The sequence below is a fragment of the Catharus ustulatus genome, chromosome 25 (assembly GCF_009819885.2).
Source record: "Catharus ustulatus isolate bCatUst1 chromosome 25, bCatUst1.pri.v2, whole genome shotgun sequence".
NCBI lineage: Eukaryota > Metazoa > Chordata > Aves > Passeriformes > Turdidae > Catharus > Catharus ustulatus.
Window position 1 is genome coordinate 207,445 of NC_046245.1, and position 20,031 is coordinate 227,475.

At 52.0% G+C, this 20,031-nt stretch overlaps 1 protein-coding gene across 3 annotated transcripts; it reads left to right on the plus strand.

Moving 5' to 3' along the window:
* Nucleotides 1–4,458: 4,458 nt before the first annotated feature.
* On the plus strand, nt 4,459–19,762 carry SLC16A1 (solute carrier family 16 member 1). Of its 3 annotated transcripts, none has more exons than XM_033080177.1 (5): nt 4,459–4,544; nt 12,929–13,186; nt 16,353–16,496; nt 16,962–17,825; nt 18,237–19,762. In XM_033080177.1, the coding sequence occupies exons 2-5, from the start codon at nt 12,970–12,972 to the stop codon at nt 18,512–18,514; spliced, it is 1,503 nt and encodes a 500-aa protein (XP_032936068.1). In that variant the 5' UTR covers nt 4,459–4,544; nt 12,929–12,969; the 3' UTR covers nt 18,515–19,762. The 3 variants fall into 3 exon arrangements, with proteins under 3 accessions (XP_032936068.1, XP_032936069.1, XP_032936066.1); XM_033080178.1 differs by lacking the exon at nt 4,459–4,544 and adding an exon at nt 5,319–5,361; XM_033080175.1 differs by lacking the exon at nt 4,459–4,544 and adding an exon at nt 10,111–11,447.
* Nucleotides 19,763–20,031: the final 269 nt, after the last annotated feature.

The window sequence follows — 20,031 nt, forward strand, 5'->3', positions numbered from 1 at the left end:
CAGCCCAGTCAACAAACCCACCAGCAGTGAAAACTAAAGAAGCATTGTGTGGAGAGGGAGAAGTGCTGAAGTCTGTTTGGAGATCAAGAGACATGGCTAGGAAAGCCACCAATCTCTTGACAGCCAGGGATCATGCAGAGCAGGCTGAAACCAGACGGCAACAGCCTCTCTGGGCAGGGATACAATGGAGAATGAAATGCAGGTGAGCATTTCAAATGAATGTTATTGACATATGAAGTTATTTGGTGCAGGATATGGTTAAATTATTTGCTGAGCCCCCACCTTTTCCTCCCCACCCCAAGAACAGGAATAGAGTCATTAAAACAGCATGTTCTGGGACAGCAGAGATCCCACGGGAGAGCTGGACACAGCAAGGACACCCACTGCTGTGGCCTGACCCAGTACCCTCGCCTCTTGCCTCAGGGGTCCCCAGCTCTGCCAGAAAGCTTTTGGATAAAGATGATCCCAGCATCTGATGTATGTAGCAGAACAGGATCTTGTGCTGGTCAGACCGGTTTGGGTGACCCCAGCTTGAAGACAACAATAGTGTGGCTTGGATGCAGTTAGGTGTTCATCCAGCAGCATCACCTCTGTGTCTTCTCCATGGTGATGCTCCATTCCAGTGGGCTGTCACTCCCTGGGGTGATATTCACCCACCAAGCTCCTCGTGCTAGAAGAAACACGAGCCCCTTCCCCTGCCTGCATGGATGCACTGGCAGCACTGGCTACAGACCCTAAAGGATGAGTTACCTGCTTGAGTGAGGACTGGTGCTGCCAAGACATGCTTGTCGGGCAGCCAGCACTCGGGAAACAAGGAAGGAGAATGTGGGAAGAGCAAGTCACTGCACTGGGAACATACGGGATAGCAATCATATGGGAAGGACAGCAGCCCACACACTCCTCGAAGAGAGAGCAGAGACCCTCATAAGTGAGTCCTCACAGAGCATTGAATTAGTATTGGAAAAAGGACATTGAATAGCCTCACCTTCTCTGGCCCAGGAATGGAGGGGCACGAGGAACAGAGATACTATTTCTTGTGCCAGGTAAGTGCCTTGACCAAAGGTGATGTGCTTGTGCAGTCTGTAGCATGAGGGGCCCATTGAACAGAGCCAGGAAGCTCTTACCCCAGAGCATGGGGAAGAGGCACAGTGCAACAGACAAGGGAGGACTACAGCAATGGTGACATCTCAACTTTTGCCATGTGGTCTCCATGTGGTCAAGGATCCTTTATTTCTAGGCAAACTCCCAAGGAAAGGGAGTTGCTTCTGGCAGCAAAGAGCAGGAGTGGCAGCTTCCAGGATGCAGCTGGAGCCAGCACAGGCTCCTCTTTCTTAGGCAGGATGCAGCAAAGATAGATCAAAGCAAATGCAGCAGGCAAGGCTCTCTACAGGGCACAGTTGCCCTCTTCCCATCTGGAACAGCAGGACCAGCTGACTTGCTGCCAGTTGCCTCTGACTTGCTGCCACTTGCCTCTGACTGCCACCACTCCACACCATCCTCCTCACTCCTCCTCCCCTGGATCTCCCAGGGAGGTGGCAGTTCCTTTTGGTCAGGGCTCCTGAGACAGACTTCAGGAGATGATCCTCCTTCTGCTGGCCTCACATCATCTCATGACTCAAATCACTACCTCACCACTCACTTGTCGTACAGTGCCCCAACAACCGATTTTGATAAGGAATTACCTCCACTGCCACTAGGTAACAAGTATGGGGCTCTTCATGATGGCAAATGCAGATCTCTCTGACAAGGCCACAAGTGTCAGGATCCAAGGGGGATCGCTGGGGACACACAACCTTGTTAAGTGCATCACTGGGGCACATGTGTGTGAGCCTGACACAGGGGGCAACAGAGCAGCAATGGGAGCTCAGACAGGTAAAAAGTGTTGACCTAAATGAGCATAAAAATGAACACAACCACAGAAGCCTTCCATGGTGTTAGTGGCCATTTTGAACATCTTAGCAGGCCCTTTCTTTCTAAGGCAGATTATCTTCTAAACAATGACAGAGGCTGTTACAGCAATATACCCCTGAACAATGTCGTACCTATATCATCCATGGAGGAGAACTTGCACATTCTGTGAGGACAGTGATCTGATGCCTTCTACTCTGCTTCCATTGTCATGGGGTAAATTCAGAGCCTGGAAGCTTAGTTGAAGTCAAATGTCAATCCAAATGTTCAGAAAACCCTTTTCCAAAGCCTAGTCAGGAAACTAGGATGGATATCTCAATAGAACAGACCTTCCCAAGAGATTTCCAATAATTCCTGGATTTGGACTCATGTTGTTACTTCTCTTATCAAGCAGGACATGTGTATTCATGACAGATGAGGACTAGACTTCTACATCTGCTAGAGACATTAATTCCAAGAGAAATCAGAACTAATTATTATGTTTTGAGAGGTCCTTAGTGTTTAGAGTGGAACACAGAAAACCTGATTTTGTACTGCTCTGCTGAGGCGTCTCTCATTCTGGAAATGAAATGGTTTGGCTGTCCCGGATGCTGACCTTGATTAGTGTCCACCACAAATGCAGTCAGAAGCACGACTGCAAGGCTGCTTAGTGTTGCTTTTCAAGGACAGCTTTGTTGCCCAATATCCTGAAACAATATCCTGTTTTCCTCACAAGAAAAAAATTCCTAATAGGATTAATACTAAATCCGTCTTTTAAATGAGACAAAAATGCAGCAGCACAGAGCAGGGAGGACTCCTTCCCATTTTCAGTAAGACAGAGAAGCAACAGGAACAGCAGGAACAGGAACAGCAGAGATGTCCTGCAGCTTCTCACCTGCCCTTCCAGCCCGTCACTGCGCTGGCAGCTATCTGCTCAGTTGAGCTCTGCCATCCCCAGCCTCCTGTTTTGCGCATTACTCTAAAACCCACATTGCACATCAGTACCAGATGAAGGACATGCTCTCTGGCTTCCCACCAGCACTGGGTCTTCTCAAAGAAAACTGGAAGACCATGTTCCACCTTAGATTCTCCACAGCACTTCCAACTGCTCGTCCCCAGCAGTGCAGAGCATCTGAGCCTAGGTAGGATCTTCACAGCAGAGCCAAGCGCCACTTGGAGTTTGATTCAAAATTGCCCCTTTGAATTGTTATTTATCTTGTTGTCTAAGCAAAGCAGAGCGCAGGCCTCTCCCTGCTCAGTCACACAGGAACAGATGGATCAAGAGATCCTCCCACCCACTCACTCTTTTGGGCTATGGTGTCTCACCTCAGAAGTGGGTGAAAGAGTTGGTTGTAGTCCCTGGCCTTTTATTGAATGCACCTGGTCCATTCAATGCCTCAACACGCTCAGAGAACACCCGTGACCACGCTTGCTCTGATGGAGGAGCAGTGGTTCCTTTGATATGGAAGCACTCGCACCTCCTCACAGCTGCTCCATCTCCATCTGTGGACTGTCACTGTTTATTCCGTTCTTTTCCTTCCCTGACTCACAGTTAAACTACACTACTCTTCTTTTGGCTGTAAAAAAAAAAATAAAAATAGAGCATTAGACATGCAACCCAGAAGCCAAATAGCATCATTAGGCTTTGGGGGACAGCAGCCAGAGAAAAACACTCCCAGGTAACAGTCCCTTTGTGCAGGACTTGGGACATGTGGGGAGTGAAGAACATGGGCTGCATGGCTGCCACAGGCTGGTTTGCATCCAGAGTTGAGGAGCTCTGCGTGGGATGGGAACATGCTACCAGCAAGGACCTCTCCCACACAGCGAGGTGTTTGGCACCCAGAGCCTGGGACTGTTTGACCCTGCAGAACCAAACTGAGTGAAATGGTGAGAGCATCCAGCTCCTTCACAACCCTGGGCACAAAGGCCCAGCTGAAATAACTATGATCCACCACAAATGTCCCCCCGGCAGAGTTTCCTTGCCTTCATGGGAGCACAGCTGCCAGCGAGGGCTGGCGACGCTAAGAAATGTTGTGGCGAACACAAAAGCACAATCGTCAGGCAATGGATTTCAATTTTAATGGATTATTAAGTGCTGACGGGTTTTAATACAGACATTGTGCAGCATTCTGCACCTGAAGGGGTCCAAGACTCCCGGGAGTGGGGTCAGGGCCCGCCGGGAGCAGGGCCAGCAATCTCACAAGTGGGGTCAGGACTCTCGGGAGCGTGTCCGGGACCCCCGGGAGGGATTAGGGCCCCGCAGTGAGGGGCAAGTGGACCCTCTGTTCCTGCTCAGCGAGTGGAACTCTTGCGCCGAGTCACTCCGTGGGACAAGTTCAGGGAAGTCCCGCGCTGCCGCTGCGCCGGGCAGTGTCATCCGGCGCGGCCTCCCGGCACAGCCGGCTCCCGGCACAGCCGGCCCCCCGCCCCGTCCCGCCGCCGGCGGGGCCCGCAGGCTCGGGGCGGTACGTGCTGAGGCGCACGGCCCGGCCCGGCCCGCCGGCCGCGGGGCTCGTGGGGGCGGGCAGGGGTCGGGGGGCCCGGCGCGCGGCGCGTGCGGGGCGGAGCTCGGCCGGGCACGCCCCGTCCCCGCGCCCCTCCGCCCTTATAGCAGCGGGGGCGGGGGCGGCCGCACTCGGCGGCGGCGGCACCCGCAGGTAGGTGCGGGCGGCCCACGTGGCGGGACGAGACGAGCGGGCGAGCGAACGGGATGGGGGGGGGCTCGGGGTCAGGAGCTCGGCTCTGGAAGCCCCACGCACGCTGGCGGCTCCGCGCTACCCGGGGCCGCCGCTCCTGGCCCGGCTTGAGAGGTCCTGGAGCGGGTGAGGGTCCTGGGCCGTTCTTGAGGTGGGGGGGCCGCCTCCATGGCTGGTCGCGCAGCCGGTCCTTTCGGTGGCTGGTTGGTTCCACACCAGCGTTTCTGGCTGTGTTGGAACCGCCGCTTCGGTCTCCCCCGCCCCCGATCTGAGGGGGGAGCCATGTTTTGTTCCCGCTCTGGTATGGCCGCGTGGTGAGGATCCCACAGTACCCTGCCCCGGCTGCCCTCGTCCCTCTCTCACTGGCAGTAGCGCCCTGGGGTCGGGATTTCCCTGGCCTCCTTCTCGCGGCGAACAGTGAGGATGAATGGTGGTGGCCTCGGGGGGCCCGGATAGCCCGTTTACCCCGAGGTGGGGGTTCCCTGTTCCGGGGAGCTCCTCATTCCCCCTGCCCGGCCCCTCAGGCCGCTCCCCCAGCGTGTTTGTGGGGCCTGACGGGGGAGTCTCCGCGCTATCTGAAGGTGCGTGATAAACGCTGGGGCTCAGGGAAGACGTGATCACTGTGTGTTTGGCCCTTGATAAAGGCAGGGAGCTGCGTGGGAACCATGTCCTGGGAGTGGGTCTTCGTTATGGGGGTGCACTACCGCCCGCACCTGCTTTCAGGTGATTTCTCTTGGCAGGTGCTCGGAGTGGACCTCGGACATTCGAGGCTGCTCAGGTCTGATTCACCCAAGTCCTTCAGCACCGTAATCCCCTGCTGGCTGCGATGCCAGGATGGTCTGCGGAACTAAGCTCTGGCTCCAGGAAAGGCGCCCTTAGTGCTTGTTTCTGCCTTCCTCAGGGAGGACGTGGTAGCAAGGTCTTGATGGCCCCATACATGTTTGGGACGTGCATCCTTCCTCCGGTGTGCGAATTATTCAGCCAGTGAGGTGTTGCAGTGACCAGCAGCAGAAAGCTGGGGCTGCTGGAGTTCACTGGTGGCCAGTAGTAGCTTACACTCGCTGGGCAGCAAGGGGCTGTCATAATGCTGCTAGTGCCAGCACTTACCAGCTCTGGTCCTGGGGTCTGCTCTGGTTGAAACCTAGAGGCCTTTGGCAGGTGTTTGCTGGCCCCAGGGTGAGACGATTGGGGAGCTCAGTGGGACTGGGCTCCAGACGTGCCACTGGAGTGAGTGTTGCAGGTCGGGCAGGAGTCCTGCAGCTGAAGGGTGCATAAATGCATCATGAAAATGAACAACGCTGGAGGGTTTGAAAGTTGACTCAGGCAAAGGGATGAGTGCGAACAGGAGGATCAGAAGGAAATTGTGAATTGTACCTGTGGCAGGAGAGGTGGGATTTGTGTCCTGAAACAGTAAATGGCCTGAGTGCTCACAGCCTGGCCTTTAAGGGTGGACCTTTTGCACTCATGTTCTCCAGCTTTAAGTTTCTTCTGAGGAAAAAGGTGGGTTTTCTTAGTTGCATCACAAGGAAGCAGGTATAGTGATTCTGATTTTGTGCCTTTCTGTGAGCCTTCAGTCTTTCTGTGTTCCACAGGCATCCCATTTTCATGCTAAGTGAGGTAATTTAGTGCTGTTGAATTCTCCTAGGTGTCTTTGCTCTGAGGTTTCCTTGGCTATGTCTGGAAGGAAAGGAGCAGTGCTGAGAAATAGACCAGGACAGGGAACAGCTGCGGTGTGCTGAGCTCCAGGATGTTAGTGCCTTTATTGAGGAGGCATTTTCTTGGTCGTAAATAAACCGCTGGGGTGATGGACTTCCTAATTACAAATAAGTTCTGCTAGTGTGTGGCAAAGCTCCCTGCCCAAAGTGGTGGCAGTGGCTGTGGCTGTCCACTCTTGGGAAGGTATGAAACATTGTTCCCTTCCTGGAGGTGTTACCTGGAAAAGGCGTGAATGGTCGCATGTGCTTTCTTTTGGCTCCTATTTGGCACAGTTGGCCTGATTTATCTGGCAGCTAAGGTGGAAAATAGCCAGTGGCTTTCATGCTGTCATTTTATATCTCCTTTATGAGGAGTTGAAAAGCTGCACGTAGGCTTGGGAGGTGCATCTCCCTGTGGTGCAAATGTACTGTTGCACTTTTATGGCTTTTCCCATTTCCTTCTCCAGAACTGGCCTATAACAGACTCTTAAAGTGGGAGCGTCTCACCAGTGGTATCAGTATGAGTCACTATGCCCGTAGAGCTGCTGCAGAATAGCTGTTCTGTAGCCAAGGAAAATCCACATGGGGCTATAGCTAATTACTGAAACCACAATCACTGGAGTACTACTGGGCCCTTGGTGTGCCTTCTGCCTCCATCCCAGTGCTGCCTTGGTCCTGGTTTGAGGGCTGGGTCCTTGGTGTGAGTGTCCCACTTCCATCTGTGTACTCCTGGGTCCTTGGTGTGACCTCCTCTCCCACCTCCGTCCTTGTGCTTTTGGGTCCTTGGTGTGCATGTCCCACCTCCATCCCAGTGCTTACTCATCTGTGGTTTGAGGGCTCGAAGGCAGCAATAACATGGCAGTGGTTAGGATCAAAAGTCAGACTCCTGCTCTTAGGGAAGTGACAGCCAGTTCTGTTTGATGGTGACCGCTGTGACTTTTTGTGATTTTGCAGCCCCCTGCTTTGTCAAGACACCCGGAGCTGTCTCTGGTTGGCATTGTGGGTCTCTAATGAAAGAATGCCGATGCTATTCCATACTACATTTTTCTCATTCTGAGGATTTCCGGGCGGGCACAGGATGTCCTGGGAGCGTTCCTGAGCACTGCTGGTGCAGGGAGGATCAACTCTCTGGCAGAGCATGGCTTGTGCTCAGGGTGTGACTGGGAAACCCTCTACAGGGGCTTGAGCACTCCCTGTGCCCTCCTGGGGCAGGGGCTTGCTGACAGCTGGTGCTGTGAGAATCCCTTTCCTAGGGATGGGGGGACAGTTAGAGAGGGGACTCTAAGTGCTGTGGTGGATGCTGAAGCTGATGTGAGCCCAGATGACATGTAAGAGCTGCTTGCTTTGCATAACATTCTTGTAACTGGTCTACAAACACCTCTGGCTGCAGAGTTTTGGGTTAGAGGGCTCTAGAGGAGCCATGACTGCGGCAAGGCTCTGGTGTAGAAATAAACCAGGCTTTCTCCCTTGGGCTTGCTTAAGCTTGACTTTATGCTTTCTCACACCTGTAAGATTCACGATCCTTACAGAGCATTGCTGATGTTAGCAACGAGGCACAACAGCCTCAGGTGGGAGCTTCTCTGGTGGACATAAATAGCTGCTCATCTCTCTGGTTGTTTGACTACCCCCAAAGCTGCCGACAGACTATCCCAACATCTCATTTTGCAGGGCAGTTTTCTGCCTCGTGCCATACTGGGAGCATTTTGGGGGCTGAGGGGCTGCGTCTACCAGAGACCAACTGTGAAGTGTCTAGGGAAAGTCTGTGGTCATGCCCGCTGGGGTGAGCAGGATGATCTTGCCTCTGCGGGCTGAGGCTCGTGCTGCCGGTGGGGGAGCTGGCGGAGGGCAGCTGCCAGTGCTGTGCCCCATGGCGTCTGTCTGTCTGCACACTGGTGCTGGCAGACCGGGGCATGTCTGGGAGCCTGTTGGCCATCCCTGATGGGAAGAGGCACTGAGTGGGCTGGGCTGCTTCTGGCCAAAACCTTGAGCTTGCCTGTGCGAGCTGCTGGCCTTGAGTAAGCCCTGCCTGTGCTGCTGACCTTGGCTCACCCTGGCAGCAAAGGCTGGGGCTGAGCGGGGCCTCAATTGACTATTGTCCTGGTGCGGAGCCCTTGGAAGCACTGGGGAGTCACGTAGGCCATGTGTTGCCAGGTTAAATCCAGGCTGTGGGTGCCTGCTGGAATTAGAGTTCTGTGCATAATGCTCTAAACCCGCTTAAAACTGGTGAAAGTGGTGTCTCAACTCCTGACAATCTCTATTTCATCTTACTTCGGGCCACAAAAAGGCCGAATTTGAAGCCATAGTGCTGTTGGCTGTGAACAGCTGGTGATTGCCAGCGCCTTCATTTCCCCAGCAAGAGATCTCAGTTTAGTTTCGTGGATTGGAAGGGATGTTGGGGGCCTGCCAGCTCCCTATGTTGGGCAAATGTTCCATGGATGTTTATGGCCCTATGCTGAGCGCTGGAAGAGCCTCTTGTGGTGAGCTGGGCTTGGGAGGTTGTGCTGGGAGGGGTGGATGTGGCTAATCCTTTGGCTAATTCTTTGGGCTGGGCTAATTCTGCTGGGAGCTTGAGGGAAGAGCTCCCTTGGGGAGTGCAATCTGTACTGCAAGCAAGGGACAGCTTTGTGCCCATCTTACCTGGCCTAGGTGTTTCAGTGTTGAACCAAAGGCTGGGTTCAGCTGATGAGGGCACAAGGGGCCCAAATGGCCGTTAGATAGCTGAGACATCCCTGGATGTCTTTTTGCTGTGGAGATCCTGCTCTGGACAACGCTATGTCCATCTCAGAAGCTGGGGGAGCACAGGAGGAGCAGCAAGCCAAGACAGCAGGGCTGGAATGAGCCACTGTGCATTTTACCTGCTGAGATGCTGGATGAACCTCTGCTGACAGCAGCACAGGGCTGTGTGGGCACTGGGCTGATGATGGATTGTGGGAGGAAGATATTGGGCTCTCTAACCGTTATGCTCCATGGGAATAAGAGCTGGGGCTCCCTGCCTGCCTTGCTCCAGGGGAAAGGCTTTGTGAGCTCGGAGGGCGACCGATGCAGCTGAGTGTATGCCCCACGTAGGGAAGCCTTGAGCTGGAGGCATGTATGAGTAGAGGCAGAGGCGTGTTGTGCCTCTGCTTGGATGGGGGAATGTCCCTCTTCCTCTGACCCCAGAGAAGCAGTGTGAGCCACTTTATTGAAGTCTTTGCCCCAGAAATACTTAGGGGCATTTGCAGTGCTTTATAAATGTGAGCCTCTGTCTTTCTGTGCTGGAGTCCTGCCAATCTGAGCTTTCAAAAGTGCAGCAATTTACTGCATTATGTAACTAAAAGTCTTGAAATTGTACTGTTCTGGGCCCCTTTGGAGAAAGGATAATGGCTTATGGATGGGACCTAGGAGATGGCAGGGCTTTAGTCTCCTGGAGGATCTGTTTTGAGGTGATACCATCCTCATTGCCTCAATTCCTGCTCTCACTGTTGCTGAGGAAAGGTGGCTGTAGGCTACCCATTCCTGCAGGTTAGTCAGGAATTTTATAGGGAGCAGTTGTGATACTCAGTCATTACTTCATCTCATCAGTCTTAATGAGACTGCAAATATGGTTATTTTATTTCCTAATAGGGCGAACTGTAACTGGCTGCCTGGCAGCTGTGAATTTGATTTCTAATCACATCTTACGTGGCAGCTCTTCCAAAACTGAAGAATTTCACAGAGCTGACAATGTCATAAATATGTGTTCCGGTTGTTTTGGTTTTGTTTTTTAAAATTTCCCTTTTTGCAAAAGGGAGGGAATCTTTCCAGCTGGGCTGGCTGCCTTACGTGTGCTTTATTTTTTTCTTGCTCGTTTGAAACTACTGTGTCGGGGTAAGGAGTAAATAGTCAAGAAGCCTAATGTGGTTAAAGGATGAGCTTTCTAAAACTAGTCTTTCTTAATAAGGATATTTTCAGTGAGTCAGGGAAAAGTGTTGTGGCATGCAGAGCTCCCTGTATAAACTCTCTGGTGTCAGACTTCGGGAATCTTTGATTTCAAAACGTTCAGCCCAAGGTTTTTCACTGTGCCTCAGCAATGCAAGAGAGGTCATGTCTAACCTGCCAGAAGCCTTTTATTTTACAGAGAGATGCCATCTCAGCACCCGCAGGAGGAGGAATGCTGCTTGTAAGGGAAGAAAAAATAAATGAACCAAGCCACAGTTATTTTGAAGCAGTTGAGCTCCTTGGGAGCAGTGGAAGAATTAAACCAGTGTATATGTATCAGGAACAGGAGGGCAAAATCCCCAGCACCTCATCAGAACCACCTCAGCCTTTGCTTTGGATGGCTTTTATTGCCTGTAGTTTTAATTAGTGCTCATAAGTTGATTATATTCCTTGCTGGGAAGCCTGCACCTGGTAGTTTCAGCTTTCAAAAATGTTTTGGGTAAATGTGTGGTTGCATGATGCTTTAGGGTTCACTGAAGGCTGTGAAAGCTCAGTGTGACTCAGACCAAGAGGTAGTGGAAACTCTAGTGTGTAGCTTGTGTGGGGAGGGCATGTTCAGCAATTCCCAGTGTTCATGGTGGGTGGGTGGGCTGCTCTCTGTTCCAAGAGACCAGAGTCCATTGGGAGTCTCTGTGGAGCCTGGCAGTTCCCTCCGTGGCTGCTGGTCCTGGGTGGGTGCCCACAGATGTGTGTTGGCTCAGGGATCTGCCTGCAGACAGAGACCCTAGATAAGGGCTCATCCTGGTGAGTCCCAGAGGGGGAATCAGAAGAAACAGGCTCTGGCTCCTGGGCATAGTTCAGCTGTGGACGTGCCAGGGGCAGCGTCTTGTCAATGATTCCTTTGTTGGAGTGGCGGGTGGCTTGGAGCTGCTCGTGATGGTCATGTGTTGCACTGGCCAGGATGCAGGAAAATACCCTGCCAGGGAAAAATCATTGTCTGGGTCACACTAAACCAGTCTTAGCAGCTTATAGAAACAGACCTCCTGTGCTCTTTTTCCTCTTGCCTCGTGTGGGTCCGGGGCATCACCTGGTAGGCATCACTGCGTCCAGGTGTCAGGTGGCTCTGGCATACCTGGTGCTGTATCAGATAACTGCTGCCGGTACCTCCAGTGCCAGGTGGGAAGGAGCAGGATCTCCCCATGACTGGATCACCAGCTGTGCTTCGACCAGGACACCGGGATCCCAGCCTCAGATGTGCACCAAGTGACACAGAGTGAGTGGAAAGGCAGGAGCCTGTAGTCCTGTAGTGTGTGCTATAGGGATCTGCCAGGTGGATGCTGGCATGTCAGCAGCCATGGATTGAGATGGTAATCGCTGTGAGCTGGGGCGGATACAGGCTATAAATAGGAGGCTGCACCTCTCTGAGCCAGCACCACACTGCTTTGAAGTTGTCACTGCCTGGTATGGCCTCAGGAGCTCTGGAAAAGGCTTTCCTGCTCGAAAGTGGCTTTTCCTCGAGTGCAGACCTGAGCAGCAGAGAGCTGCGGCGCGAGGGGCAGGCTCTGCTGAAGGAGCCTAATGTTGCCCCTTGGCTGATGCTGCTTAATATGGGTGGGGGTATCTCTGGCTGTGAGGCTGGGGAGGGCTGCAGCCCATCAGAAAACACCTTCTGAAGTGCCTGGGGCTGGTAGTGATTTCTGTTGCTTTGCATGTTGTGACCCTTGTTTGTGAGCAGCTGCCCCTGTTACGGTTCCTTGCTGCGATGCCTTGTGCTGCTCTCTGCTGCCTGGACCAGCCTTCATTTGGACTAACAGCAGCTCTGGAGTGTGATGCAGTTCTGCTGCAGCGTGGGCCCATGCATGACCAGCCTGACCCTACGACCTCTGGATCACTCCCAATCAGCCTCTCTGAGGGGATTCCACACTGCAGCAAGCCTGAATTGCATTTTGCTGTTTGATTTGTTTTCTAGTCACTTCTGGTTTTGAGCTCTTTAGGTGAATTGTTGTTATACTTGGGTGCTTTGTGAAACCTGCTGTAGCTTTTTTGATCAAGGAGGAGGGTTTGGATGCAGTTGGGTCAGGAGGTGCCCTGTCAGGGTCAAATCACAGGGGAACCAGGCTCTGCTGGGACTGCTCTGTGTGGATCCACCTCCCCCTTCCCTGGGGGCATATGGGAACCTTCCTTAGTCACTGCTCAGGCTAAGTTTAGCCACAGATCCTGACCTTTAGGGATGGTGGGTGTGCTGTGACACCCAACTCCCCTTTTTCAGCAGGAATAGGGGTGTCCTGTTTGGCTCATGAATGGGGACTTGCTTCCCCTCAGTGTGTCTGCATTTAATAACTGTGGTCTGCAGCTCCTGCTCTAGGTGGCCAGGGGCTTCCTGGGATTTTGCAGTGCTGGAGTTACACTCCTGGAAATGCTGTGGGAGCTTTGCCCATGTAGATGGGCTCTGACTGCTGTCAGAGACACTGCCTGCCCTTTCCAGCTCAGTTCAGGGTGTCGTGTCTTAAGTTTGTCACTTACAAATGTGTGCTGACTGGGGCTCTTAAAGGCCAGCTGCAATCTGAGCGTGTGCTTTGGGGTAGCCCACTGTGCTGGTGATCCTGGGGTGCTCTCACCTCATGGATCAGCTTTCTTCATGGTGGTGGGGGTGCTGGTGCAGTGCCAGCCTTGCAAATAAAGCTTGAGCAATGCAGTTGTATGCCAGGAACAGGGATTCTGCTTTCAACTGAGACAACACTTTGTCCTTTGCAGATCTTTGATCCCCGACTGAGTCATCGCCGACTTGATTCAAGATGCCACCGGCCATCGGAGGCCCTGTAGGATACACGCCTCCTGAAGGAGGATGGGGTTGGGCTGTGGTCATCGGAGCCTTCATCTCCATTGGCTTTTCCTATGCCTTCCCTAAATCTATCACAGTGTTCTTCAAAGAGATTGAGGTCATCTTCAATGCGTCCAGCAGCAAAGTCTCCTGGATCTCCTCCATCATGCTGGCTGTTATGTATGCAGGAGGTAAGTGGGCTGGAGGCAGTGGTACATGTGCTCCTGCATCACAGCACAAGATGCTGCTCTCCTGCTGGGGGGCTGGTGATTCCCGCCTGGCTGTAGTGACATCATCAACCAAAATTTTGCAAAAACTTGAAATTCTCTCCTTAAATGAGAGCAAGACCTCCCTTAATGAGTTTTCTTAAAGGAGTTTGCTCAAAAAGATCTATTTAATGCCCAGAATGCAAAAACTGGGTTAATCTGTCCTCCTCTGCAAAGCTGTAAAATCTTTCCGGGGAATTAGAACTTGTGTAATTCTGCCCTTGTCCTTGTTACAGTGGGCTGCAGGTGCTGTGTTTGCTCCCAGCATCCCCCTGAAGGCTGGGGAGCTGCTGTGCCACGTGTGGGAGCCCTGCTCTCAGCAGCACTTTCAGATAAGACATTGATAGTGGGTGTATCTAGGGATCTGTCCCCAGTTTCTTGTCAGCTCAGTTGTGCTTGGAGTGCTCTGAAGCCTCGTGCCACATGTTACTGCTTGCTGGTGCCAAGCAGTGCTGTAGGCAGCTTGTGCTGTTTGAGGATGGCAGTGTGCACTGGAAGTACAGACATGAGCAGAATAAGGCAAACCCATCTAAACTAAAACAGCTCCACTCCCTCCCCTGTCCTTCAGAAACTGCCTTTTGAAGGCTTTTAATTCCCAAGGTGAGTACTTCTTGCATGTTTTTAATTGGTGAGAAGCATGCAGTGTGTTCCTGGTCTCCAGGCCCCAGGGTCTTGTATGTGCCTGCAAACACAGTGTTGTGCTGGGCTGAAAGAAACACTGTGAGTCTGCTGTTGTGGCCACTTCAGAGGCAAATGGGAGCTTGTCCCTGCTGCCAGTCCCCAGCTGGCGAGTTGCCTGCAGCCTTGTTGGATTTGTGCATCCAAAGGAGCTGACGTCAGCTCCCGGCTGAGCACGAGGCTTTTCCTTTGCAGGGAACAGGCTCTGCTTTGTCCTCGCTCAGCTAGCGAAGCGACCAGCGCATTTCCCTGCTCCAATGTTGTAACAAGCTTGTAAACCGTGTAACTGCCTTAATGAGACCCAATCTGGGCCATTCCTCCTCTCCCAATAGCTCAGAGCTGGTTCTTCTGGGGGCATTGTCTGTAGCTGCCTGGCAGCAAGGGTAAGAACTCCCTCCTCCAGTACAGGAGTTGTGGTTGTCCCTGTGTCCCACTCCCTCCATGGTGATAATGTCTTTCCAGCTTCCACTGAACTGTTACCATTAAATTCCAGCAGCTGCTGGTCTTGAACTACTTGTCCATATACTGGTGCCCGGGATGCTGAAACTACCCCAGATCTACCTGGGTGAATCATAAAGATTCATCCCCCAGCTGCTAAAGCATGGGAACTGCTCCTGCCCCACTCATTCCTGCCTGAAACACAACTGTTTACAGAGTTTGAATTGCACTGGAGCAGTCCCAGTGTGCATCCCATTTTCCTTATCTCCTAGGACATCTGCTTTCTTGGAGGCTGAAAAAATAGTTCATCCTGTGAAGGAATATTCTGGGCTGATAGAATCTCACAGAGCTGGGGCAGCTCCTGTCCTGGGCAAGGCTAGGTGTGAGGAAGAAGCACATTTCCCTACAGCTGCCCTGTGCAGTCACCATCAGGATGTGTGGATGTGATAGTGTCAAATGCCCCTTGTCAGCTCCATGTTGGGATTAGATTCAATTACTTACATGTTCTTAGCAGCTTGAACAATTAAGTTAGATCAGGTAATGTTTAGTCAAAAATACTTTCTGTGAATCTAGAAAATAGGAGTGGGTGTGAATTTTTTTCCTTTAAAAAAAAAGATGTGAGGATCGGGGTATTGCCCCTAGAGTACCTGGAACTGCCCGGCTAAGTGGCTTCCTGCTGAGTGCCCTTTGGAGTGTGCTGTTTCCAGATGGACTTCCCGGAGGAAAGGCTGTGGCTGCCTTTAGACTCTGTTCAGGGGCATCACGTTTGCCGAGTTCAAGGTCCAGGTTTTGCAAAGTGCTGAGTGCTCTGTGGGACTTGTGATCTGGCAGCTCCCAGGTACTGCTACTGCCTCTCACAGGACGAGAGCCATGGCCATTCCTGTTGGCATTGCATTGGAGCCTCTGGTAGCAGAGAGCAGAATGCTGTGGGGCAGGGGGCAGCCTCTGCAGTGCCAAGGCTTTTGTAACCTGCTTCAGGATTTGTTTAAACTGGGCAAAAAGGTCAAGTACCATCCGAGGACCCATGAATAACATGTTGACAACCTCCCTGTCTGTTAATGGCAAAGCAAGGTCTGTTAATATTCAATGGCTGTTCATTCAGTGTATTTAAATACATTTTAGTGTCTGTAGAGCATGCTTGGCAGTGTCTAATCACTGTTTGCTTTGGATTAAAGCTCCTGATAGTGAACCACTTAAAAGGGCCTGCCTTAGGAGTAGCAGTGAAAACAGAAGCACCCCTTCTCCCGAGGCAGTGCTGCTTCTGCCCTGGGGAGCTTCACCTGCATCCAAAGGTGTTTCCTCACAGCTTTGTCTGGTCTCTATTAGAAAGCTCTGCCAGGAGATATGCAGTTGCTTTGTGGCTGAGACTCCAGCCTATGGTGGGTGAGTGGGTGGCCACAAGTAGGGCAGGGCCCACAGCACAGCATGGGGTGGGTGGCTTCAACCTGTCTCAAATCCCTGTCTCTGAGGGCAGCTGTTGGCCAGGCAGCTCCTACTTTAGCCCACAGAAGGCAGCTTGCTCAGAGAAGTCAAAGGTTTCTGTGCTTCAACTATTCTTTCTCTTATGGTTGGTTTAGATTAGATATTTAGGAAGAAATTCTTCCTGAGGTGTGATGAGGCCCTGGCACAGAGAAACTGTGTCTGCCTCATCCCTGGAATTGTTCAAGTCTGGGTTGGATGGGCCATGCAGCAACTGTTCTGTTCCGGCACAAAGTGTTCCTGCCCATGGCAGGGAGTTGGAACATGATGATCTTCAAGGTCTCTTCCAGCCCAAGCCATTTTGTGATTCTCTTATCGGCACCTGCCTCTGAACCTCCAGCCCTTTCCCCTCACTGAATTCCCTCACTGCGAGAAGCAGCACTGTGTGAAAGCTGGAATCCTGTGGCAGTAAAGCCTGCAGTGTGCTTGCATGTGTGTATTTAGTGTCTCATGCAAAGATCACTCCTCTCTGGATGCATTTCCTTTGTTTGCCCAGGTCCCATCAGCAGCATCCTGGTGAACAAGTATGGCAGCCGGCCCATCATGATCGCAGGCGGCTGCCTCTCCGGCTGTGGGCTGATCGCGGCCTCCTTCTGCAACACAGTGGAGGAGCTCTACTTCTGCGTTGGGGTCATTGGGGGTAAGTGATAGCTCTGCCCTAGTGTGGCAGTGAAAGGAGCAGCTTCAACCCAGTAATTATTAGTTAATGTTTGAATTTGCATAAATTCTGGTTCTTGTCACTGCCTGGGTGCTTCATCTTTAGCTGGCAGCAGGGGCTGACTCCTGCTCCTGCAGCTGGGAAGTGGGTGTGTCAGGTGTTGGAATGGACTGTCTGGGGCGCTGGTGGAGTCAACATCCCTGGAAGTGTTCAAAAAGCGTGTGGATGTCACACTTGGGGACATGGGTTAATGGTGGATCTGGCTGCTCTGGGGACAATGGTTGGACTCCATGTTCTTAGAGGGCTTTTCCAACCTAAATGATGTTATGATTAAGATGTAAATAGAGCTGTGAACTCCCCAGAACTGAAACCCTGCTTGTCCCATGGGCTTTCTGCCAGTGCTGCTGGGGGTGTCCAAGCCCTGAACCTCTTATCTCTCTCCTGCAGGCCTTGGACTTGCCTTCAACCTGAACCCTGCCTTAACCATGATCGGCAAGTACTTCTTTAAGAAGCGTCCACTGGCCAATGGGCTGGCAATGGCAGGCAGCCCCGTCTTCCTGTCTACCCTGGCACCTGTCAACCAGCTCTTCTTTGGCATATTTGGCTGGCGTGGCAGCTTCCTCATCCTGGGTGGCCTCCTGCTGAACTGCTGCGTGGCTGGATCCCTGATGCGGCCCATAGGTCCTAAGCCAGACCAGCTGAAGAAAGAGGTCAGTAAGGAAGTGCAGCAGGAGGCTGGGAAGGCACGGAAAAAGGATGATGGTGACACCAGCACAGACCTGATTGATGGAAAGGCAAAGAAAGAGAAGACCTCGTTATTCCAGACTATCAACAAATTCTTGGACCTGTCTCTATTCACACACAGGGGCTTTCTGCTCTATCTGTCAGGCAATGTGATAATGTTCTTTGGCTTGTTCGCTCCCTTGGTCTTCCTCAGCAATTATGCAAAGAGCAAGAAGATTGCTAGTGACTCTGCAGCCTTCCTGCTCTCCATACTGGCCTTTGTGGACATGGTGGCCAGACCTTCCATGGGACTGGTAGCAAACACCAAGTGGATCAGACCCCGCATCCAGTATTTCTTTGCCATCTCTATTATTTACAATGGGGTTTGCCACCTCTTGGCCCCCATGTCCACCAGCTATGCTGGCTTCTGCATTTATGCTGGCTTCTTTGGCTTTGCCTTTGGCTGGCTGAGCTCAATCCTGTTCGAGACCCTGATGGACCTGGTGGGAGCTCAGCGATTCTCCAGTGCTGTTGGCCTAGTGACCATCGTGGAGTGCTGCCCTGTGCTTCTGGGACCCCCTATGCTAGGTAGGGTTGTGCTATGCCCAGAGAACTCACTTGAGAACATGGTTTTAATGGGGTGGTGCTGGGTTAGTGATTGAACTTGATGATCTTAAAGGTCTTTCCCAACCTTAATGATTCTATGATTCTTTGACTCTGGCTGTCTGGACTTGCTGAGTGGTGGTGGGTTCCCTTGAGCCATGGCAGCCCTTGGCACTGGGCAGCAGTCAGGAGACCGCCCCAGCATCTGAGGAATGACCAAGGAAGTGGGATCTGAACCCCTGGCACAGGGTAGGGAGAGCAGGGAATAGAGGAACGTGGGACAGGTCCTTGCCTGAATGTGAGGGTGATGGGCTTGGGCTGCTCTTGGGTGCATCTCCCTGACCTGGAGCTGCTCTGGGGGCATCTTGCTAAACTGTCCCCTCTCTTGTCTCTTAGGGAAGCTCAATGACATGTATGGTGACTACAAGTACACGTACTGGGCCTGCGGGGTTGTCCTGATCGTCTCTGGGATCTACCTCTTCATTGGGATGGGCATCAACTATCGCCTGGTGGCAAAGGAGCAGAAGGCGGAGGAGAAAGCGAAGAATGAAGGGAAGGAGGAAGAGACCAATGTTGATGAGGCTGAGAAGCAGAAAGAGGCAAAAAATGATGTGGCCCCCTCACCTCAGAAGAATGTGGAGGATGGTGTCAAAGAGGAGGAGAGCCGCATGTGAGGGACCGGTCTTAATCCCGGAGTGTCGGGGAAGCGCTGCTGCCCTGGTGCGGCGGCTGGGGCAGAGCTCCGCTGGCGCTGGGTGGCTGTAAGAAGTGTTTAAACCGGGTGTTCATTTTTAAACAGGCTCTGAATTGTCTTTCCATCTGTGTTAAACAAAGGTAACAGGACTACACATTCAGTATCCTCGTGTGTCCAGGGGCAGGGGGGCTTTTATAGTCTGGCTTTTTAACAGTAACATGAATGTACTAATATGTGCCTTACAGTCTCCATATCTAGCTGAATCTGAACAAGCCTTAACTCTAAACTGTGCTTTAGCTCTGTATTCTGCTTGGGGTTTGAGGGTGGGGGGATATGTGTGTGTTTTGGGGAGTTTGTTGTTAGAAAGCCATAAAAAGCAGGATACTGGATTTGTTGAAGCACGATGGGCTTCAGGGCCGGCCCTGGATGAATACTGCTTCGAATGCTTCTTACTGCAGGCCCTCTGCGGGGGAGATGCGGGCATGGGGCGAGGTGCTCCTCAAACCCCGTGCTGAGTGCCTCCTGGCTCTCTAGGTGGTCTTTTAGGTATGTTTTGAAAACACTTTAGCTACTGTAGTTCTTTAAAATCTCTGTTTTTGTAGCTGTTCTCTCATGGGATATTCAGGTTGAAGAAAGATGGCTGCAGTTCTTGTTGGGCAGCATCACCCACTCCAGGGCTGGGGCAGCCCTGCTTGCACAAGCCTTCTTTGGGGAGTGTTGTGGTCCCCCCTGCCTGCCCACTCTGCCTCAATAGTGCCTCTTCTCAGCCCAGTGCTGGGGGATGTGAAATGGGCTCAGGTTGTGGTGCTGGCATTCACGCTTCTGTTGGCTGTGCTGCCCCATCCTGCCCGTGGGGTGGGTTTCCACCAGAGCATCCCATCCAGCCAAGTGTTTTGGGTGCCTGACCTTGGGCAGAGTGATGAGGTGGGTGGAGATGGTACATCCCTGAGACTTTTTCTGCTTTTGCTCTTTTATCTGTTAGAGAAACCTCTTTTACTTGCTTCTGTTCAACTGAGATCTTAAGGCAATGGATGCTGAACCTCTCACATCTAGGACACGTAAGGGGGAGGAAAGAATTTGTACGTATTTATTTTTTATTTTTTAGTGTTGGAAAATATCTCAACGTACGTGGAGCAGGTTAATGGCTCTCAAGTTCTAGTAAATGTTGATCAGAATTCATGTTAAGAGGCTGAGTTTTTTCAAATAAACTTGTTTTTTTTACAATTTACCCATCAAATGTTGAACTTCTTTCTTAGAAGTGTGATTTTTTTTTTTTTTTTTTTTTATGTGCCACATCACATGGGTTTGGGGTCAGTTTTGGAGAGAGGGTGAGTGGGGCTGTGGCAGGGCCTGGCTGCTGCTCCAGCACCCTGTGGAAGCTGGACACTTAGTGAGAGGGTGAGATGCTCCTTTTCAGCTGGAAGAGGCTTTGATTAGCAGTTGGGATGGCTACAGCATAATGTCCTCATGCACTCTGGATTTAGAAACCTGTAAAAA

Excerpts from the sequence above, each read along its gene's own strand:
- SLC16A1 (XM_033080177.1), top strand. The coding sequence starts at position 12,970 with ATGCCACCGGCCATCGGAGGCCCTGTAGGATACACGCCTCCTGAAGGA. Across the intron at positions 16,497-16,961 it reads CTGCGTTGGGGTCATTGGGG|GCCTTGGACTTGCCTTCAAC; the intron begins GTAAGTGATAGC and ends TCTCTCCTGCAG. Across the intron at positions 17,826-18,236 it reads TCTGGGACCCCCTATGCTAG|GGAAGCTCAATGACATGTAT; the intron begins GTAGGGTTGTGC and ends CTTGTCTCTTAG.